Source organism: Neofelis nebulosa, chromosome 12, assembly GCF_028018385.1.
Source record: "Neofelis nebulosa isolate mNeoNeb1 chromosome 12, mNeoNeb1.pri, whole genome shotgun sequence".
Classification (NCBI taxonomy): domain Eukaryota; kingdom Metazoa; phylum Chordata; class Mammalia; order Carnivora; family Felidae; genus Neofelis; species Neofelis nebulosa.
In genome coordinates, this window is record NC_080793.1 from 18,788,566 (window position 1) to 18,809,909 (window position 21,344).

The 21,344-nt window shown below is 43.0% G+C and overlaps 1 protein-coding gene across 2 annotated transcripts in view; it reads right to left on the bottom strand.

The window, feature by feature from the left end:
• The window catches only part of PAPPA (pappalysin 1), a 244,862-nt gene that overhangs the window by 147,618 nt on the left and 75,900 nt on the right, over window positions 1–21,344 (bottom strand). For both annotated transcript variants that reach the window (XR_009251453.1, XM_058694371.1), the window contains exon 7: window positions 16,199–16,697. Coding sequence is in view for 1 of the 2 variants with exons in the window: in XM_058694371.1 (XP_058550354.1) it covers window positions 16,199–16,697 (499 nt within the window). In the remaining variant the exon portion in view is untranslated. The remainder of the gene's footprint in view (window positions 1–16,198; window positions 16,698–21,344) is intronic.

Consider the following 21,344-nt stretch of genomic DNA (forward strand, 5'->3'; position numbering starts at 1 on the left):
GTATAAAGGGTTATGTGGTTGGTAGGGAGACCAAATATCCCCCATGGAAAGAATGATGCAGGAGCAGATGAGTACCTATCAAGTTTTGGCCCCACGCTAGGTGCCATGTCCTATTTTGTTTAAAGAGAAATGAAACTTACAACAAAATATTTTTCCTCACTAAATACCTCTGGAGCTGTGTGTAGTCCTCTCTAAAGAGTTTCTTTCTTAACATGCATACATTAAGGTTATATACACTCAGTTTTGTGCCACATAACAACATATTCTTTAATTCCAATGTTGTCTGGGTATCACCCTGAATTCTTAAGAGAACACTTTACTTTTGTTCTAGGCTGAGTGCCACTTTGGTCTTATTTTATACCAGGAGAGGGTGGTCATTAAGGATTTGGGATGGAGAACACCACATGCCCTTGGGGAAAAAACAGCTCGAAAGGCAGAGTCTGGCATCACTGTGGATGCCCCCATCCTACATGTCAGGAAAAATGACCATAGTTCTTCCATTAACTTTGGTTGTGATTTTGGATGAATCAGTTTTCCTCTCTGGACCTCACTTTTCTTCTGCTATGGAAGGAAGGAAGGAAGGAAGGAAGGAAGGAAGGAAGGAAGGAAGGAAGGAAGGAAGGAAGGAAGAAGTGAGGGAGGAAGGAAACAAGAAAGGAGAGACAGAGACAGGGAGGGAGGGAGGAAGGAGAGAGAGGAAGGAAGGAAAGGAAGAAAAGAAGAAAGAGGGAGGGAGGGAAGGAGTGAGGGAGGAAGGAAGGAAGGAAAGAATAAAGGAAGAGACAGAGGGGGGAGGGAGGAAGGGAAGGAGGGAGGAAGGAAGGAAGAAGGAAGGAAAAAAGGAAAGAGAGAGAGGGGAAGGAAGGAAGGGAGGGCAGGAGAAAAAAAGAAAACAAAGCATGTATGGAGTTTTTGGTAGGACTCATCCCAAAGATGAAGATACCATCATTGGTTTCGAAGAGTTCAAAGGCCCAAAGGAAGGATAAATCAAGTACAGGATGGGTATAATCTAAGGTAGAGTTTGAAGAGCCACCAATACAGAGGGGAACCAAATAGTGGCTGGAAGGATGCAAAAGGCTTAGGGAGACTTCTGATTTTTGCCTTGTTACCAAGACAATATCCATCACTTATTCCTCCTGGTGACCAGTATGAGCTCCAAACCATAGTCTGGATGAAACTAATGAGAATGTGATGGCAGGGGTCTGCAGTCCACTGGGCTTCCCGATCCCTTCCAGTGGGGTTCCGGTCTGTCCCCCTCACACAGGTAACACAAAGCTTATTCTTTTCATGCTTGCTACACTGCCCCCACTCTGTCCACAGCTCAGGAAGGAGCAAATGTATATATGCAACAGATTAATTCCAGCAGCCTTTGATAGAATTGTCTAAAGATCTGCCCTGGTACCAATTTAAAACACAGTAGCAAATTTAATAAAACTAACAGTTTTCAGCCAAGGCCTTTGTTATTTTGTTTTAATCATCTTTTACCACCAATTGAAATGATTTTCTACTTTTCTTGGTGCAATGACATAAAATACAAGGGAAAGAATGGAGGGACAATGTGGAAATTATAAAAGATTCAGAGCTTCAAATTCTGGGATAAGGGAACGGCAGTGCTGAGATTTAGCTGGCTGTCTGTGTCAGGCACAGATCGGAAGGGAAGACATTTGCCAGTTTGGGGAAAACACCACACCTGGATAGCATTAAAGAAAGGGGAGAGGAAAGATCTACAAGGGACTCTTGTTTTTCCTGAATGCAACCAAAGGCGATGTGTGACGGCTTCCCCAAACACCCTGCTGGTGATGGACAGGTCTCTTGATTACAGAGCTGGGGATTGTGACAAGTTGACCGGTCGCCTAGGCCTCTGGGAGCCAAAACACCAGCTACGGTTGGAGGTAAACAAGGCATGCGGCACAGTGTGAAAATCGAGGCCAAGTAGGGGCCAGGGAGTCGAGCGGAGGGACCAGTGACAGCTGGTGATTGAGGGGCACTAACTGAACACAGTTGTTGAGGACCAGGGGCCAGTAGGGAAAGCAATGTCCTTTCTCCTCCCTGTGGCCTCTCTGGGTGGCCAGAAATTTTATTACTGGCAGAGGGCAAGCCCAGCAGCATTTTCGAATCTGGCACCACATCTAAAACCCTTTGGGGGCTGGGCTTCTCTTTCTTCTCTCCCCCCAGCCCGCCCACCCCATGAATGCTTTGGGTTCGGTGAAAGCCGGCGTGCAGTCAGCAGACTACATTTCCCCTCAAATTTTGAAACCCATGTGCACTTGGGGAAAATGTAATCCTTATGTTTCTGATTCATTTACACTTAACTCATCAAAACGCTATTTTGTAAGAGCTATTTGATGTCCATGAAGCCTTCTAAGCCCTTTTGTAAGCCTTGCGTCTTAGAAGCAGGAAGTCACGTTTCTGACAAGAGGGAGAACTTGAACCTAAAAGGTTGAGTTTGTTTTGAAATGAGGGCGCCTGGAGGGTCACGTGGACCCTGCGCTTGGCCAAATGTGTTCTCTCATTTCCTATACCACCCCCCTCACCAGCGCCAGCTGCCATGACGTTACCGATGTCGGCTCTCTATGACTTCACTCCGAGCATCATCGGAGACTTCTCCGTGATCACAGAGAGCCTGGCTCAAATTTGAGCCTCACGGTTTGGCCAAACTCCAGCACTCTGTTATGTGCGGGAAGGACCACCTGGACTGGGAGTCAGGAGCCCTTGGCTTGATTCCCTGTACTGCCATCACAGGGCTGTGTGACTCTGAACAAGTGACCTCCTCTCTCTGGCCTTAATTCTCTCAGTGGTCAAGTGTCAGTGCTTCAATGCTCCTTCCAGGTCTGAGAGCTTTTGGGTCTAATTCCTAGATGGGAGGGGGCGTGAGCACTTGAGAATGCTCTCTGCTTAAAAATCTGGAGACAGAGCTGTAGACAAGGAGTGGAGCTCAGGAAGGAAACACAAAAATGTAGAAACAGAGCTGCATGCCTTCAGATACCACTTATTCCAAGTTTCTAATCGTGGGACGGATATGAGAGTCCAGAGAAGGGGAATGAATCGCCCCAAGTCATACAGAAAATTAATGGCAGAGTTCAACTGTTCTGGTATTTTTGACTAACATCCTTGGATGGAAGTTTCCAAATGTTTCAGTTCATAGTACATTGAAGCTGGGGCAAAAAACCCTACTTCCCACTCTGACAACAAGAATGTGAGAGCCGGCGTTAGCATGGAAGGCGGGGCACTGCTTTGCATGAGGCACAGGGAGGTGGCCTCTGGCTTGTATTAAAGCCCATGAGTGAATGATTAATCCCGGGCAGAAAACAAAGCCCATGCCTTGTAACGTTATAGGCATTAGTGCTACGGAAGATTAACCCCCTGACCCCCCGGGGGTCCTTTGCAGAACACTGGACTACATTTTGAGAATCAGTGGATGATGAAAACAGGTGGGCTCACAGGTCCCGTCTGCCCATCTCACCACACACACATGCACATACACATGCACACACTTCTACGTGCATGCACACGTGCACACACGCTCGTGCGTTCACATGCACGCACACACATACACACACACACGCACGTGCATGTGCACATGCACAGGCTCACCTCACTTGCTCCTGAGTCTCTACACAGGGAAGAAATTTTACGGTTCAAAGTGAACTCTAGCTGTGTGCCCGCCACTGATTCATAGCTGGCAACTGGAAGGCACTTTCAAACTGTTCTGCCTCTCGTCCCGACCTACATATGCCTCTACCTCCACGTTCTGTTTTCGTGATGCCAGTACCCTAGGTGTCTGCCATAACCCACACGCCTGCCTCCTCCCTCTGCCAAGTACGTCCATCCCCTTAGCTCAGTGCGTCCAGTTCTCACCACCCCCACCTCATCTCCTGCTTCAGTTCTGACAACGAACAGTGTCTTACTTACCTGACTGTGTCCAATCTGTGTCCCCACCCCTACATTTACCAGAAAGCCACTCATCACCAAAGAACTATCCTGAAACGAAATCTGATCAGGATCCTCTTACCTAACACTTTGTGGCTCCTTACTACCTACCCTCAGGATGAAGCCCAGCCCCTCCAGTACAGTACTCTAGAATCATCATTACTGGCTTCTCTCAACCTCTCTGACCTCTTTGCTCAACTGGTCTTCCTTAAATTCCACCCCCCTCACCCCATTCTGCCAGGAGAAAGTAGTGTTAACTCCCATCCCTGACTAAATACCCTGGCCTTGGCTTAGGTCCTACCCTTCTCCCAGAGCTTCTCACTGAGCCTTTAAGCCAAGTGGGGAGCTCCTACCTACATGCTTCTTTTACTATAACACCTTCCTCACTATTTTGTTACCCTTGTTTACCTGTCCACTTCTTCTACTAATTAGATGAAGTTTCTAGAGGGCTAGGACTCCCTTATTGACTGGTTTATTTATCCCCACTGCCTAGGACATGGCCTGTTATAAAGACAGTGCTGAATAAACACCTGTTGAATGAAAGGAAGACTTACTTACATCATCTGGCCCAATATGGCCCAATACCTTTACTTTAAGGATGAGGAAACTGAAGCCCCAAGAGAAGGGACCATGCTATTAAGATTCTCTTTGGTCTTTCTGATTCTCTGGTAACTAATCCATCTTGGAAATTAAAAGAGAGGCCTCATACCATATATCATCTGCATCATCACGAATTTCTGGCTTTATTGTTATGTCATAGGGTTTCTTCATGCATGCATGCCTACATGCATTTATTTACCTACATTTATTGGCCATCTACTTGGTGCCTGGCCTGGCACCAAAAGCTTAGGCTAATGTGGCGAGTACTGCTAGTCCCCACCTCTAGGGTCTCACTGTCTAGACAAAATGCCACTGACCAGGAGAACCACACTGATACATTCTGAAACAGTCCCAAGGAAAGAGCTTGGTAGGCTCTAAGAGAGAGCAGGATGTTAACAAGGAGTTCTGAGAGCCCCAGCATGTCTAGAAGGCTTTCTATAGAACCGGCCAGTCTCTGAGCTCACAGTCCAGACCTGTGGCTAACGGGCCATGCAACCTGCCCCGTCCCCCCCTTACAGAATTAGATGCACTCAGTGCAGATGAGACTTCAAGGAGGGTCCAAACAGACTGTCAGAGCTAGAAATGTTCTTTGAAGTTATATACCTATGTCTTCATTTTACAGAAGGGAGACTGTGGTCCTTAGATGGGGAGTCACGGATCAGGGTCGGAGCAAGTTTTAGGAAATCGATACTGGAATCCTGGTCTCCTGATTCAAGGGTCAGCACTGTGGTGTTTTGTTTTGTTTTGTTTTTTCCTTCTTCTTTTTTTTTTCTTTAGCTTAGTTACAGAGATTAAGTGCAATTTTTCTTTCCCATCTTCTAATCCGACAATGAACCTTAGCAACTTTGATGAGAGTTTCATGGGAAATTGATTCATGTATGTGTCTGTGCATGTCTGTTTTTGCCTTTCACACATACTCTCCAGACTGACCCTGGCCAAGAACAAGCCTAATGAAAACCAAACAATAGAAAGAATCATGAACATTTAAATCTTTATGGTTCCCCAAGATTGCATTGTGTTCTTGCAAGACCATTATCTCATTGTTTTTTTTTAGGACACCCCTCATGAGACTGCATGGACATCACCCGCTTTTTCCAGGGGAAACAGCTGAGACTCAAACCACTGAAAGGATCTGGTCAGGGTCACACAGCAAATCAGCCATGTGCTGGTCCGGGAATCAGGTCTCTTAATTTTGAATTCAGACTCTCTAAAATAATGTCTGAGGTTCCTGTTTGCACAGACACAACATAAACCCACTAAGACCTGCCTGAAGGATTCTCATCATATCTGAGCACAGACTGAATGGATTCTGTCCACTCTTCCTGCCAACGTCCAGTGTGAGATAAATTCCTCCATTCTTTCCACATCTGTAATTACTCTGATGGCTGTTATTTTCCTTCTCTTTCCTATTCATGTATTTGTTTGCTTAAAAATCAGGAATTGGAGAAGCACAACTAAAGTCCAGTCCATCCTACCTACCCCAAGGGCAAACAGCGAGAGAACAAAGAAGTAAGTGATATCAAGACACTCATTACAACCTGATTTCACTAACTCATTGTTTTCCAAAGGGCCTCTTGCCCTACCCCACCCTCTAATAACATACTAAATTAAAATCTATTCTTTTGATTTATATTTCTCTGATAAAGAAGATGTGGAATATATATATCTACATACATACATACAATGGAATATTACTTGGCAAGAACGAACTCTTGCCATTTGCAACAACATGGATGGAACTAGAATATATTATGCTAAGCAAAATAAGTCAGGCAGAGAAAGACAGACATCATGTGATTTCCTTCATATGTGGAATTTATGAAACACAACAGATGAACATAGGAGAAAGGAAGGTAAAATAAGATAAAAACAGAGAGGGAGACAAACCATAAGAGACTCTTAAATACAGAGAACAAACAGAGGGTTGTTGGAGGGGTGGTGGGTGGGGGAATGAGCTAAATGGGTGATGGGCATTGAGGAGGGCACTTGTTGGGATGAGCACTGGGTGTCATATGTAAGTGATGAATCACTGTTTTCTACTCCTGAAACCAATACTACACTGTATGTTAACTAACTTGAATTTAAATAAATAAAATTAAAAAAAACATATTATTTTATTTCCAGAAATAACATTTCCCTCATTCCAAATACTCATACCTGAAACTTGAAAGTAATTGGGTAACTCCTTAAAACCTCTGCATCCAATATATCACCAAATATGGTTGATTCGACCTTTAAAACATACCTCCAATCCATCTACTCTTCTAGGCAAATAATCATAATTTCTGGTTCAGACTTTAGTAATAACTCCTGGATGGACTTTATCATTTTCCCTTAATTCTTTCTTCATACGGTACCCAGAGGAATTTTATAAAAACACAAATAAATAAATAAATCCAAACAAATAAATCCAAACTCCATAATGTTTGCCCCTGCTTACCTCTACAGTTATGTTTCTGTATATCCCCCCCCTTAATTTAAGGAGGAATTATACTCTCTTATGACCCCTCAAAATAATAATCTTCAGCTTGTAATTATATTTTTACTTGGGCTATTATTTAGCCCAGCCCACATGGAGACTGACCTATAATAGGTACTTATTATGGACTGACTGACTGACGGATGGAAGGACACAAGGAAGGAAGGAAGGAAGGACACAAGGAAGGACACGAGGAAGGAAGGAAGGAAGGAAGGAAGGAAGGAAGGAAGGAAGGAAGGAAGGAATTTATTAGTAGAGCCTTCTGTCCATCATTTAACCTCTGTGGATCTTATTTAACATCTGTAGAGAAAACACCGTAACAACACACTTTAAAATTCAGTAGTGCATCAGACAGACCCATTGAAATTTAGATAAGTCATGTGTTAGCACCAAACAGGGACCCTTCACACTTTCAAAATCATGAAGGTACTTGGAGACAGTAAGCACTTCTATGGCTGCTGCTGGCCCTGGAGATCTGTTGATTTTGCTAAACCCTTTTGCTTACCTTAATGTTCTCAGAACCCATATTTCATTCTGAGAGGTACTTGGCCTAAGACTGACATGAGGGAGTCATAGGTAGATGATGCCCAACTTCTAGAAATAGAGTACAATTGTGCTGACTATATAATCTGCTAGCCTGGGCTAGGAGCAGAGGTAATTGTTCTGGGCTTGAAGAAATAGCTCTTACTCCTGATGCTTCTCATCAGTCCTGGCAGGCAGGACATCAGAATGCAGGTAAGACCATGTCAGGTAGGCAGCACAGAGAAGCACCCACTCAGGAAGAGGTCCGACCTGGAGCAGGCATTTCAGCAACATGCTACTGGATATGCACTTCATCAAGTCTCCTCCTCCTCCTCTACTTACATGTTCAAAACACAAAGAAAAATCTTTGTTCGCTTTGGTGTATTTATTCTGTTGCTCCTTGGAAACAAGAAAAGCTAGTTCAAATACCTTTTCTCTCCATCCATCAAGGTGCCACCTTATGTGCTGCCTGTCACAGCAATGATTATGCTCAGTAATTTGCAGGAATGCCCTGGGATTAGGCAAGGAGATGTAAAACCGGACTCTAGCATCTATTAATGATGAGATCTTACATAAATAAATGACTTTATCTCTTTGAGTCTCAGCTTCCTGATCTAAAAATAAGGCATACTGACACCTATACCTCATTGGTAGACTTATAAAAATATTGAGCATATTTGAACTATTCACCACATGGTAGTTACTGGTATGATGTTAGTGACCTGCATATGTGATGGTCGTTAACACCATCCAAATTTAGGCTCCGCTGGGGGCAGAGATTGGGTTGGTTTTTCTAGTCTACTGTATCTTCAGAATGTGACACGGTTCCCATCCAGGAAGCATACTAAATCGGAAAATATGTCAACATACAAGTGATTACACTAAGAGTAACTTCTTCATAAATGCTAGTTCTCTCTTGACTACCTGTTTCATCCTAGATTCTAATAACATTGCTGAATAAGCAGGGGCACTGACATTAAAATCCCAGTTTAGCAGATGGGAAAACTGAGATATGAACAGATTAACCACCAGACATAAATTAAAGACATTAATAGACAAATCACAGAAGAGAAAGTGTAGATACCCAGTAAATACTTGAAACGAGGCTCCCTCAAGATGCTCAATCGCAAAAACATCAATGAGAAACCACGTTTTCATCCATCAAATAGACAAAGACAAAAAACTTTCATTTTGTCAAGTAGTAGTGACAGTGTGGGACAGCAGGTCCTGCCACACGCTGCTGGCGGGATGTGAGCTAGTTCACCCTCTCAGAATGCCACAGAATGTACCCATTAAAATGAAACGACCTACAGCTTATGACCCAGCAATTCCATCTCTCAATATCAACTCTAGACAAATGTTCACATGTGCCTACAAGGAGGTTCCTGTAAGAGTTCTGTAAGAGTACAATACAGAGTACTGTAAGTACAGTAAGAGTACTGACTGCAGCATTTGTTTGTAATAGGAAAACTGTGTGAAATAATATAAATGCTCAGCATTAGGGGTATGGTGAAATAACCTGTAACACACTCCCACTATGGAGTACTGTATAGTACTTAAAAGAAATAAAATAGATTTTAGAACCAAAGTGGATAGATAGCCCAGATTACTACATTCCCCCCCACCACCAGAAAAGTCCACTTTTGGTCTATGATGAAGTATATAGTATAGCATTTTGGTTAATTAATTCATCCTTCCATCCATCCATCCATCCATCCATCCATCCATCCATTCTTTTATCAATGTTTGCTAAGTACCCAACTGGCTTCAAGCATCCATACTAGGACAAACCTCTTAAATGATCAATTCTTTATCATCTTCAAGGTCTCAGCTTAGACATCACCTCTTCTGAGAAACCTTCCTTAACTACCTCAAGCTGGGGTAGATACCCTTCCTATGTTTTCCCAGAGCCTCCCTAGGCTCTTCACACTGGAGTGCTTTCCATGCTGCACGAAAAACACCTGAATCATTGCCTGTTCAGCTCCTTCAAACTGTGTGCTCATGGGGCACCTGTGTGGCTCAGTCAGCTAAGTGTCTAATTCTTAATTTTGGCTCAGGTCATGATCCCACAGTTTATGAGATTGAGACCCATGTCAGGCTCTGCGCTGAGAGTGTAGAGCCTGCTTGGGATTCTCTCTCTCCCTCTCTCTGCCCCTTTCCTGCTCTCTCTCTCTCTCTCTCTCTCTCTCTCTCACTCTCAAAAATAAATAAATAAATAAACATTAAAATAAACAATGTGCTCATGAGGTCAGGAATCAGGGCTCTATTCCTAGTTCTAGCACAGTATATAGCATAGCACAGACACTTAGTAAATACTTGCTAAACAACAAATATTACTGAACATGATTATATTTGATTTGCATGATTTGGTCGATGAATGAATTAACAAATGAACACATACAAGAACAAAGAATGGATGAGTCAGGGACATACAGAAAGAGCCAGGAAAAGGAATGGGACTAAAAAAACAATGAAGTGGTGAGTCAGCTTGAGAGCCATAAAAACAGCATGATAGAGCCACCTGCGTCTTCAGTTGACCCTGATTTGGTCTAAACTTCCTCAATCCTCTGAGGATTAATATGGCATCACATGTCAATGTTATGGCTAAGATCTTTAGGCAAGAGGCATCTTTCCAGAGGTTCCACTTTGTGTTACTGCTGACTCGTTCTTCACTCATTCATTCAACAGCCATTCATGAAGCTCTGATGCTGTCACACACTAGCATGTTAAATTTTGTACTTAAGAATCTGAACCAAGTGAGAGAAGAAGGAAAAAAAAGAAACAAAAACACAAGCACAGTTAAATATAAGGCAAGCCAAACAGTGATCAAGGACCAAAGATCCTGTTATACAACACCTATGTTCCAAACAGGAGACACTTTTGGTCTCTGTTCAAATATAACCCCATCGGAGGCCTTCCCTAACCACTTCTCTAAAATCACTAAATGCCACCCAACTGCGATATTATGCAATTATTTCTGGTTTGTGTCTCCCAGCTACATCGTAGGAATTAATGAGAACAAGGATCTTTTCTGCTCTGTTCACCACTACATCCCTAGTGCTTAGAAAATAGATGGATTCATGGTGGAAATCAAAAAATATTTGCTGAGTGAAGGGACTGATAGATAAACCACAGTTTTTGAGTGGATTGATGGGGTTCTGAGCACATAGAGTCCAGAGGAAGAGATGTGGGATCCAATTTGTAAAATTTGGACTCATATTCACAAGAAACTCTACCCAGATCATGTAAATATCTCCTTTCCTTATGTTTGTTTTCCCCAAGAATTATATTGAGAATGGCAAGAAGGTGAGGCAAAACAGATATTGTGTTGGCAGGTTAACAGGTCTGAACGAGAGAGAAGAATCAATGGAATAATTAACTGGGATACACACATAAGCCAATTGGGAAAGGTGACTTCTAAGAATATTTCTAGTTGTAAATCAAAAGTCCTAAGCGAGGGGTGCAAACATATATGTTCAACCAGAGAATGAATGACTAAGAGCACTTAGCTTTGGAGTTGATAGATTTACATACAACCCCAGGTAGGTGGCTGGATAGCTATGTAAAGACTGACCTCCAGGTCCTCATCCATAATCTGGGATAAGACCACCTACTTTGTGGGGCTGCTGTATAGATTCAATCAAATGAGATTACTTAAGTAACACATTCAGTAAATTCTTGACACATAGTAGGTACTTAGTAAATTACAGCTTCTCCATTTCTCTTCAACCGCCAAACTCTTTCCCATTCTTCATTCAAGAGCCATTAAAAAATATTCACTATCTCCTTTGTGCCAGGAATCGTTCTAGGCACTTAGAATGCACTAGCAGACACACAGGCAAAAATTCCGGTCCTCAGGAGGTTTATTTTCCTTAATTGCACCTCAATTCTTCCAAGTTTGGGTTAGAAGCCACTGACTCTTTGTCTCTGTTTCTGCCTTTAGGGCATTATATACTGCAGTGACACTGCTTCCCTAACTCTCTTTCTTCCCACAGTGTGACCACCCTGAGCTCAGACTCCATGCCTGTCCATTCATTGTTTATGGTTTGCTTTATACCTCACTTTCTCTAAGCCAAAAAAAAAAAAAAAGGAAGAAGAAGAAGAAGGAAGGAAGGAAGGAAGGAAGGAAGGAAAGAAAGTAAGCAAGTAAGTTAGCTTAGTTTTATCCAGAGTCTTTACTTAGAGAAATCTAAAGACTCCATGGAGACCCAAGGAGCATGGTGGCCAGTGCAGGAGCACTTGGCAGTCAAGTTGAGAAAGAGAAGCTCCCCTGCTCTTTCTTCTCAGATAGGTGCCTAAAGAAATTGGCCATGTGACTTGGGCTTCTGGACTCCAAGAGTGGGTCACAGTAACTGATTGAGGTCAAGTGGCCCGTGAGTTGTAGTCTGCCTTCCACTTGCTGTATCTCAAACTTCAGCCAGCTTGGATGCATGTCTGAGCTCCAGAATTCTGCCTTTGCATTATTACCTCAGATGCTGTGGTGCTGTGGTTGACAAGGTGTTATTTGGAATTAGAGGTGGGTTTTAAACCTGACTCTGCCATTACCAGCTGTATTACATTGGATAAATCACTTTTCTGAGCTTCAGCTTTTTCTCTGAGCTTTACCTCCTCACACATATATGTAAAGCACTTAAAGCAGAGAGAATATCCAGCAAATGGTTGCCATTGTTGTTGTTATTTTTATCATCACCATTATTATTGTCTGCACACTACACATTTCACTGGGGTATCCTAGGGACTCAGTGAGGACCCCTCTGGGTACTGATTCTCATAGTCTCTGCTAAGTCCCTTTTACTACAAAAAAGTGAATGAATCACCTGTCACCTAAGAACAACGTCTACCCACAGCCAAGAGTTTAATGTGTTGGCCCTTCATTTTACAAAGGGGGAAACTGAAGCCGAGAGACGTGATACAACAGGTCTTAATAACATATGGTGAGTTAGTAGCAGAGACAATGCTGGTCCCCTTTCCCTCCATCAGTGTCACTTCTCATCCAATAGAGGGGTTTTCATGTAAGGGAGACAGTCTACATTTCTTCTTCATTCTGGCCAAAAGTAATCAGTCTCCTAGAAATGCCCATTGGGTAAGCACAGAAGCCTCTCCCTTCATCAATGTCATACCTTGGGAAACTATCTCTAGTACAGATAACAGAAAGAATAAATATTTTTGCTGAGAGAAAAAAATGAAGACAAAGGTCAAAGGGAATCATGTAATGGGTTGAGTCAGGAAAGAAAAAGAAAGCATTTTTTTCTCTCTCTCCTCTTTTTCTCCAAAACAGTCTTTATATAGAACTTGTATAAGAGCCAATTTATTTGATATGGAAAAAATGTGAAAGCAGCAAAACATACCACACACACACATGCGTGCGTGCACACACACACACACACAAAGAGGTATTTGTGTTGGAGTTCAGAACTCAAATTACCAAAAGATAAAGGAGTTGAAATGGTAGGTTGACTTGGAATGATGTTTTACTTGTTTTAGAGTCTCAGAGAACATTCAGGTCAGGAATGTAGTGTAGTCCAGTCTAGGTCTCCAATAAATTCAACGGGACGCAAGAAGGACATAGAGGAAGTCAATGTAGGCCTCAGTCTAGCCATGTGTCTGACACGTAGCCTAAGAAAGATTTGCTGGTGAATGAAAGAACAAATGGTGCATAAAAGTGTGGGTCTGGGGCGCCTGGGTGGCGCAGTCGGTTAAGCGTCCGACTTCAGCCAGGTCACGATCTCGCGGTCCGTGAGTTCGAGCCCCGCGTCGGGCTCTGTGCTGACAGCTCAGAGCCTGGAGCCTGCTTCCAATTCTGTGTGTCTCTCTCTCTCTGCCCCTCCCCCATTCATGCTCTCTCTCTATCTCAAAAAATTAATAAACGTTAAAAAAAAATTAAAAAAAAAAAGTGTGGGTCCGACTAGTGGTGGTTCTGGAAGTAAAGTGGTACAAGACTGTTCATTTTTTATCACGTAGTTAAGGTCTTCAGCACTGAAGTGTGAGCGTCTATAGGAAAGGCGCTGGGTCATTCCTGACATACCCAGATCCCAGTGAACACTCTGGCTCACAGAATGTTCTCAATACATAATCATAAATTGAGTGAGTATTGGGAACGAAACCTTGGAAATCCCAGAGCCTTATAGATCACTTTGAGCAGTGGCTATTAAACTGTATGTAACCATGGGGCACCTGGGTGTCTCAGTCAGTTAAGCATCTGACTTTGGCTCAGGTCACAATCTCACAGCTCATGAGTTTGAGCCCTACGTCAGGTTCTATGCTGACACCTCAGAGCCTGAAGCCTGCTTCAGATTCTATGTCTCCCTTTCTCTCTGCCCCTCCCCAGCTTGCACCCTGTCTCTCTCTTTCAAAAATAAATTAAAAACATTAAAAAATAAATTAAATAAATGTAGCCAGTCTTAGAGTAATTTGGGAAGACCCTGTAGGCAAGTTTCTGATCAAGTTGTCTAGGCTGAGATCTAAGGACTTGTCCTAAGTTCTCAGGTGTTGTTGTTGCTCCTGGTCTGGGGCAGGAGAACCTGCTTTAGTGCAGTGGTTCTTAAATGTGACTGCACATTATAATCATCTGGTAATATTTTAAAAGACTTGATGGCCAGGCTTTATCCTCCTTACCAATTAAATAAATGCCTGGGGCATTGGTGGAGGGTGGGAGGTGGGGGTGGAGAGGGGATGCTGGTGAAACACAAGTGATTTTAAAGTGCCCCAAGTTTCCATAACGTGCACTTGACTTTGAGAACCCCCAGCCTAGTACGTCTTCCTCCTTGTAAATTAAGGTTTCTGAAGCCCCAGAAATGGTAAGTGATTAGCCTAAGATCCTAGAGCAAATCAATGACTATCTAGGAATGGCACTCAGGGGACTCTCGCTTCGTCAGTTGGATTTCCACCATTCCACATTTATCAACTCAAGTCAGCTCTCACAGGCACACAACTCCAGGCAAAAAAAAAAAAAAAAAAAAAAAAAAAAGCTGGATTTAAACTGAGGGTGTAAGGCATCTATTCTCTCCATTGTTTTATAAAGAAATTTTAAGTGGATGCATATTTATAGAATTTTACCACTCTAGACAAGCAAGAAGATGAAAGAGACAGAGTTATGGAATATTTTCAAGGCAAGATGATCCTTTAAATTTTAAGTACATTCTCAAACACAAACCAAGTGCTGCCTCTGAGTTCCTGAACAGATGTTCTTTCTTCATCTCTGAGTCAATGAATGGGCAAGGGTCTGCTTGTGATGTGCACGTTAATCGCTGGTATGTAAAAGGGAGTGCTGGAAAAGTATTTGAAAGTGGTTCTGTCTCTTAAAAAGATTAAAAGTTTCCTCCAGAACTTGGTTTCTATTAATGATTGGCTCAGTAAATATTTTCAAGTAGACAGAGCAGAGATTGTGTCTTCTATCGTCTTAGAACCAAAGAAAGTATCACAAAAAGGCCCATAGAAACCACTGACATGAGCACTGTCATCGCACAGAAGAGGGAAGTGAGGCTCAAAGAGACTGACGGGCTAATCTAAAATTAGTAAGTGGACCGGCTGGGGCTAAACCAAGGCACCTGACTTCCGAGCTATTGCTCTTTCCAGTACTCAAAGTGTTCCCTACCAATGTCCTTTGCACTTACAGGAGATATTCAACAAAAGTGTGGTGATTAACTTCGTAGATTTCTCGGTACCCAAGGTAGGTGGTGAAAGCACCCTCATTTGTTGGATTAAAGCAGAAGTTGGAATCACATCTTTAAGCGAAGACTGGTCGAAGGCACTGGCTTAGGAATCAGGACAGAACCTGATCTTACCACTTTCTAACTATGTGACCTTGGACAAGTGACTTCACGTCTTGAATCTGTTGCACCTTTCTTTGTAAAACAAGGGTAACTGGGCTGGTTTGTGGAGAGGATGAAATAAATGAGTAGAAGATGCAAAGATCTCAGCCCATTGTCTGGCACACAGGCAAAGCACTAATGAGGTCACTGTAAGGTGGCCTCTCAGAAAACATAAAACCTGACAATGTTGGAGGAAAAGGTAGCTTGAGAAATTATTAAGGATGAAAACTATCTCGCATAAAAGCCGTGAGCATCCCAAAAGGATCTTGGAGACCTAAAACTGCAAGGGCTCTTAAGGATCAAATGGGTTTGAACCTCTCTTCCACTTTGGAAAAGGAAACAAAACAAGGACTGTGGCAGGTGATGTTCACCTTCCAAGAACATTCCCATGCAAATACACAGAACCATGCTCAATTCCCAGGCAACCTGCTACTTAACTTCACGCCCTTCTCATTCACTGAAAAAGCAATCCGAATGCATGAATCTTCAATTAAATATAAAAAGGAAATCATTAGCAAACTTCCATTCTTCCAATTTCATGAGTAATACCTGACTTACTCATTGCTAATCTTATACAGCCTCCCTCATTTAATTGTTGGGAAAACCAAGAGAGGTCTGGGAATCTTAGAGTTATGTTAGAGCTCTCCCCAAATTCCAGACCTCCTGGTTACTTGTGCTTTGCCATTCTCACCATATCAACTCTGCCTTATTAAGACCATTCCACACCCACTGCCAGGTTATGAATCCCTAGAAGTGAATCTGTCTGTGATGAATGTTTTTCCAAGACAGGCCTTTCTGACACTCCTTACATTTGCCCACCCACAAGACCACCTCCTTATCCAGAGAGTGCACTTACGTGTCCATGAATCTTCTATTGAGGTGTAGAAGGGAGGCCACATCCACCTGGAGAGGAGGGTCCCGGACCACCTTGTACTGCAGGGGCTTACACTCTAGGCAGAGCGGGCTGTCAGCAATGGAGGTCAACATGGCCGCATCAATCTCCAGGTGCTCATCCAATGTGTAGATCTGGATGCCGTACACCTCCTCACCCACATCCCGGAGTTTGATGGTCAATGGGACATCGCAGAAGACGTTCTGAGGGCCCAGGGAGATGTTCTTCCCACTGACAGTCAATAGTTTGATGTCATTGACAGCCCCACTAGAGTCCCAGTCAGTGGAGACAAAGGTTACCCATATGGTTAAAGACTCAGGGACCAAAGGGTAGCGAAATTCCAGTTCAAGGTAGCAGCCCTGTGGCTCAGGGCAGGCTGGAGGGACTGTGTGGGGGTTGACAGCTGAATTTGGGCTCCAGGTGCGGACACTGGACTTACAGGGCTGTTCAACATCTGGATGACCTATGGAGAAGAGATGAGGGTATGAGTTCCTGAAAGCCCTTCAGTCTGGTCCTTGGAGCTTCCTGTACACAGTAGGAGAGACTGGTCTGACTAGAGCTCAGACAGAGGTGAAAAGAGAGGGAAGATTCTCAGTGTTTTGGTGACTCAGTTGTATGCACAGCATCCAGCCCATCTCCACCCTTGCAATACAGATCTTGGATAAATCACAAAACATTTGCTCACAACTACATTCAAGTAAGTGTCTTACTATTGAGTCAATGCCCAAACTTTCTTTCTTCATTCCCTACTTGCAGGCTTTGCTGCCCCAGATGGAAAGAAGGAAGGGACACACATTTGCTTAACACACATTTGCTAAACATCACCTGAACTTGCTTATTTCTTGCAAAGACTCATCTCAGAGGTGAGGCAACTAAGGCTCAGAAATGTGGAGTGGACTGATCAAAGTTTCACAGCTTGATGTGAAGGTCAGTCAGCATTGGAACCCAGTTTTGTCTCATCTTGAAGTTCATACTCTTTATTCTCCCTACTGCATGCAGAGGCCACAAAAATAAACTAGAATCCTTATAGTACTGCTTTCAGTACAACCTGCTTCAAATGACAGAAGAACCAGAAACCTCCAGCAAAGAAGAGATGAGTGCAGATAGATCCTCCCATTGGATTGAGGATTCTGGGAGGGAAACTGTGTAGAACCATGAATGACAGAACTGGAAGGCAGCCCTGGAGCCATCTTATCTCTCCTCCTCCTCTTTACCACATGAGGTCATTCCATACCACTGAGCTTCTCAGAGCTCTGTCCAGTCTGACTCAGGAAAGGGGAGGGTTGGGTGAGGCAGGGGAGGGGGGAGAAGCAAGGAGGGATTCTTCTACTCTTTCCCCAGGGAGACAATGCCTCATCCCCACTGATCTCAGCCTGCAGTGACTTCTGAATTTTTCTCTGATGAGATCATGTAGTCCTAGACCCTCAGAGAGCTCTCCTTTGCACTGCTGAGAAAAGTAATCAGGACTCTGTAATGATCGGCTCTAATTTGTTTAAGGGAATCTAACAAGAGATACAGATCACTGGTGAGGGTAGGACGCAGGATCTCAAGTTGTCCTATTAGCCACATTTTTTTCCATCTTTTGGTGGCAAGTGGGATGTTGGGTATTTCCAAATCAAAAGGGAAAAGACAATCTTTGCTGAAAATGGCTTTGTGGTAGTGTTACAGCATCATAGGAATTGCAATGTGAAAACTAGAAAACCATTTTGGGTAGAAAAGCTATTCCAGTGAAGGCTATAAAAATGCCTCCAATCTCCATGCCTCTGCCCAGCCAAGGGAGAAGAGAGAAGACATCAAGTGGACATGGAGAAGAGAAAAAGAAAAGAAAGTGGGCGGGGGGGGGGGGGCGGTTGAGAAGAATTCAAAAGACTTTTTAGATATAACACATCAGAGCAGGAATAAATGGATATAACTACTCCACCATTCCTAGGCAAGGTTCATCCATTTCAGCAAATGCTGGCTAGAAGTGACCAGTGATTTAAGTCAAAGGCACAATTAAGACTCCCTAGTGAGGCTGAAGCTTTCCTTCGTGTCGACTCTCCAACCCGATGGAGTCCCTGATTGTCTTAGCTTTATGAGTTGTTGGCACATACATTATCATTTATTCACTGAGCTTTCCTGAGGGCAACATTTTAATGTATATGGAGCACATTCCCTAGCCATTAATGTATTCATCTGTTTGTCATCAAGATCCTGTAAGACAGTTATCATTTTTGTCTCTCATATCTCTGTTTCACTCAATGACAGGTAGCCTTTATTTAATATAGTACCTGGTCCATAGACAGTGATGATAGTGGATATTCAATAAATATTTGTTAAATGAAGAATCTTCTATCTTGCTAATATGGAGTTAAAAAAGCAGCAAGTGCTTTGTGGAATGCAGAAGCCCATTGCGTTATGGTGAGTGCCAGGTGAACATCCCACCTCCTCCTCACACTTTCTCTTGGAACTGGAAAAGGATGCAACAATCTTTCTCCTTCCTTGGAGAAAATGGCTATCAGTGATGGGAGCCACAACAGAGCAAAGATGACAAATGTGTCTGTCCCCTGCCTTCTCCCTGATTTCTTGTTAATCAACAGAGGGACCAAATGCTTTTCAAAGGACAGTAAGGTGAGCCTGGACCTTACAGTCAAGTAGGTAAAGAGGAATGGAGATCTTAGCAAAGCTTGTGCTTGTACTGTCATCAGAGACAAACTTTTACATGTCAAAAAGAGCCTCAGGGTTATAGAGTCCAGCCATCACCAATGTAGCAACCCCTTGAACCATGCCAGGCTCCACGAACTGACCATCCTGAGTTCGGTGCCAGGCCAAACATGTTACATGCCTCATTTTTGCAATAAGTCTATGGCACAGGTCTTAAGAAACTCATTTTCCAGAAGAGGGAACTGAGACTCAGATGGTTAAGTCACTCCCTGATGGGGAACAGAATATTATGTGATACTGTTCATCCAGGCAGCATGCCAAACTTTGAAGCAATGGAAGCTGGGCTGAACTATAAGCTCATTGTGTCCCCTACTCTGATGATACCTACTTCACAGGGGTGCTGTAAAACTCAAAATGGGATGGTATACTTATCAGATGTCACAAATAGATTAGCTCTGTTATGAAACATAAGGAGGAAGGAACGGGGAAAAGCTTGGGAGGAAGAGGTAGCCTAAGCAAAGAGAACAGCTGAGAGTGAACAGGAACAAAGATGACTGTGGTTGTGAGTGCAAGGGAGAGTAGCAAGTGGTGAGGCCAGCAAGCTAAACATAACCCAGATTCTGGAGAGTCTTGTATGGCACTTTAAGGAAACTGCACTTTATACTGAGAAGGATGGAGGGGCTAGTGAAAAATTTTAAGCAAACAAGTGAAAATTATCTTTTAGCAAAACCACTTTTTAGAGTCACAGATACTATCTATCCATCTATGTATTTGTCCATCTATCTGTCCGCCTGTCCATCCATCCTCCATCCATCCATCCATCCATCTGTCCATCCAAAGAATAATTACTGACTGCCTGGTCTGTGCCCAGTGCTAGGCTAGTCCCTGGGAAAACAGGTTTCTATACAAATGGCCTCTGCCCCCATGGAGCTTCTAGTCTAGTGAAACCAGGTGAGAAATGATTGTACTAACACAGACAATCACACCTGTGGCTTGGACAAGGGACCCTAAAAAGAGATGAGGACCAACCCAAAGTGCCTAAGAGGGAAAAAATGAACAAGGCTAGAAAGTTGACTGGGAGTGACTGTGAGGCAGGGAAAAGGGCAGAGAAAAGGGGGAAGGGAGGAGAAGGGAAGGAAGGAAGGAGGAAAAAAGTAAGAAGGAAGGGGGAAGAAAGAAAAGCATGAAAGTACTGTTACTTCATTATTAATACCTACCCTTTTGTATATACGGTGATTACGTGAAAAGGCACATGTTGATACAAGCTGTGCACTAGAAATGAGGCTACATATGTGTGAAATATATTTATATATACTTATGCTGATTTAAATGTACATTTATGAAGATCCATACAGACACCTATTATATATCTTTGTGTATATACCCTGCAGCTGTTGACGCAAATAGAGTTATAAAAACTTAGTGCCAAGTTTTTCCAGATGAATACTTCAGCACACCTGAAATATTATGGGCAGAAAAATGGGGGAAAGGACTCACACAGATAAGAAAAAATGAAAACTGCTAGTGCCATGTGTCACTCTCACGGAAAACCCAACATTTGCGAGATGTTACATGCTTGGACATGTGATCTTACCAGAGATCTGAGTTGATGAGGCCTAACTATCTCAGTCCTGGGTGACAAGTGACCATTGTATTAAACACCTCAAGAAACACTCAACTCTGAAATACAGTTTTTGCTCGAGATATAGGAAAACAGGGTTTCTTCTGAGTCCAATCACCTTCTGTGGCCAAAGGCAAGAATTTCTGTGACTGTATTTACCTGAAGTTCATGGAACAGAGTTAATGGAACACCACAGATGTGCAATAAATATTTGTTAAATGATAAATATTCTATCTTATTAATATGGAGTTAAAATAAAGAAGTTACAGCTCTGTGGAATATTAGAGCTAGAGAGAACGTTTATTCTGTGCATGAGATGCTATCTTCAGAGAAGCTAAGTGACTCATTCAAGGTCACAGAGCACATTAATGTTGGGGCTCAGACCAAGGTCCAGTCCTCTTTATCCCCCCACCCCAAAGATCTGTCTGGCATTGCTCATGGATTTGAGAGTTTTATGTTAGTTTGGGAAGTCTAAAAACTTAAACATGCAAAGATAAATAGGATGAAAATGAGTTGAGAAATAAATTGCAGAGTTTGGCTCATGGAAAAGTTTATTTCTTCAAGGATATTAAAAGGGTCTGAGCCAAAAGGATCACACAGCCTGTAATAGGATGCTCTAAAAAAAGAACAGTGTCTTTTCCTGGCCTGCATGCACTAAATTTACATATTCTGAAGGAAAACCCAAGGCTGCTGGGTTTCCTTGCATGCCTGAGTCAGCTCAGGGAACGAGGGGGCTCAGCACTTCCAGTTGAACTCTGCTCTACATCGTGCTTTAAGAAGGTCAACAGCAAACCAGGAACAGATTTAACCAATTGACAGTTGGGTTGGATGGAGGTGTGGGGAGAT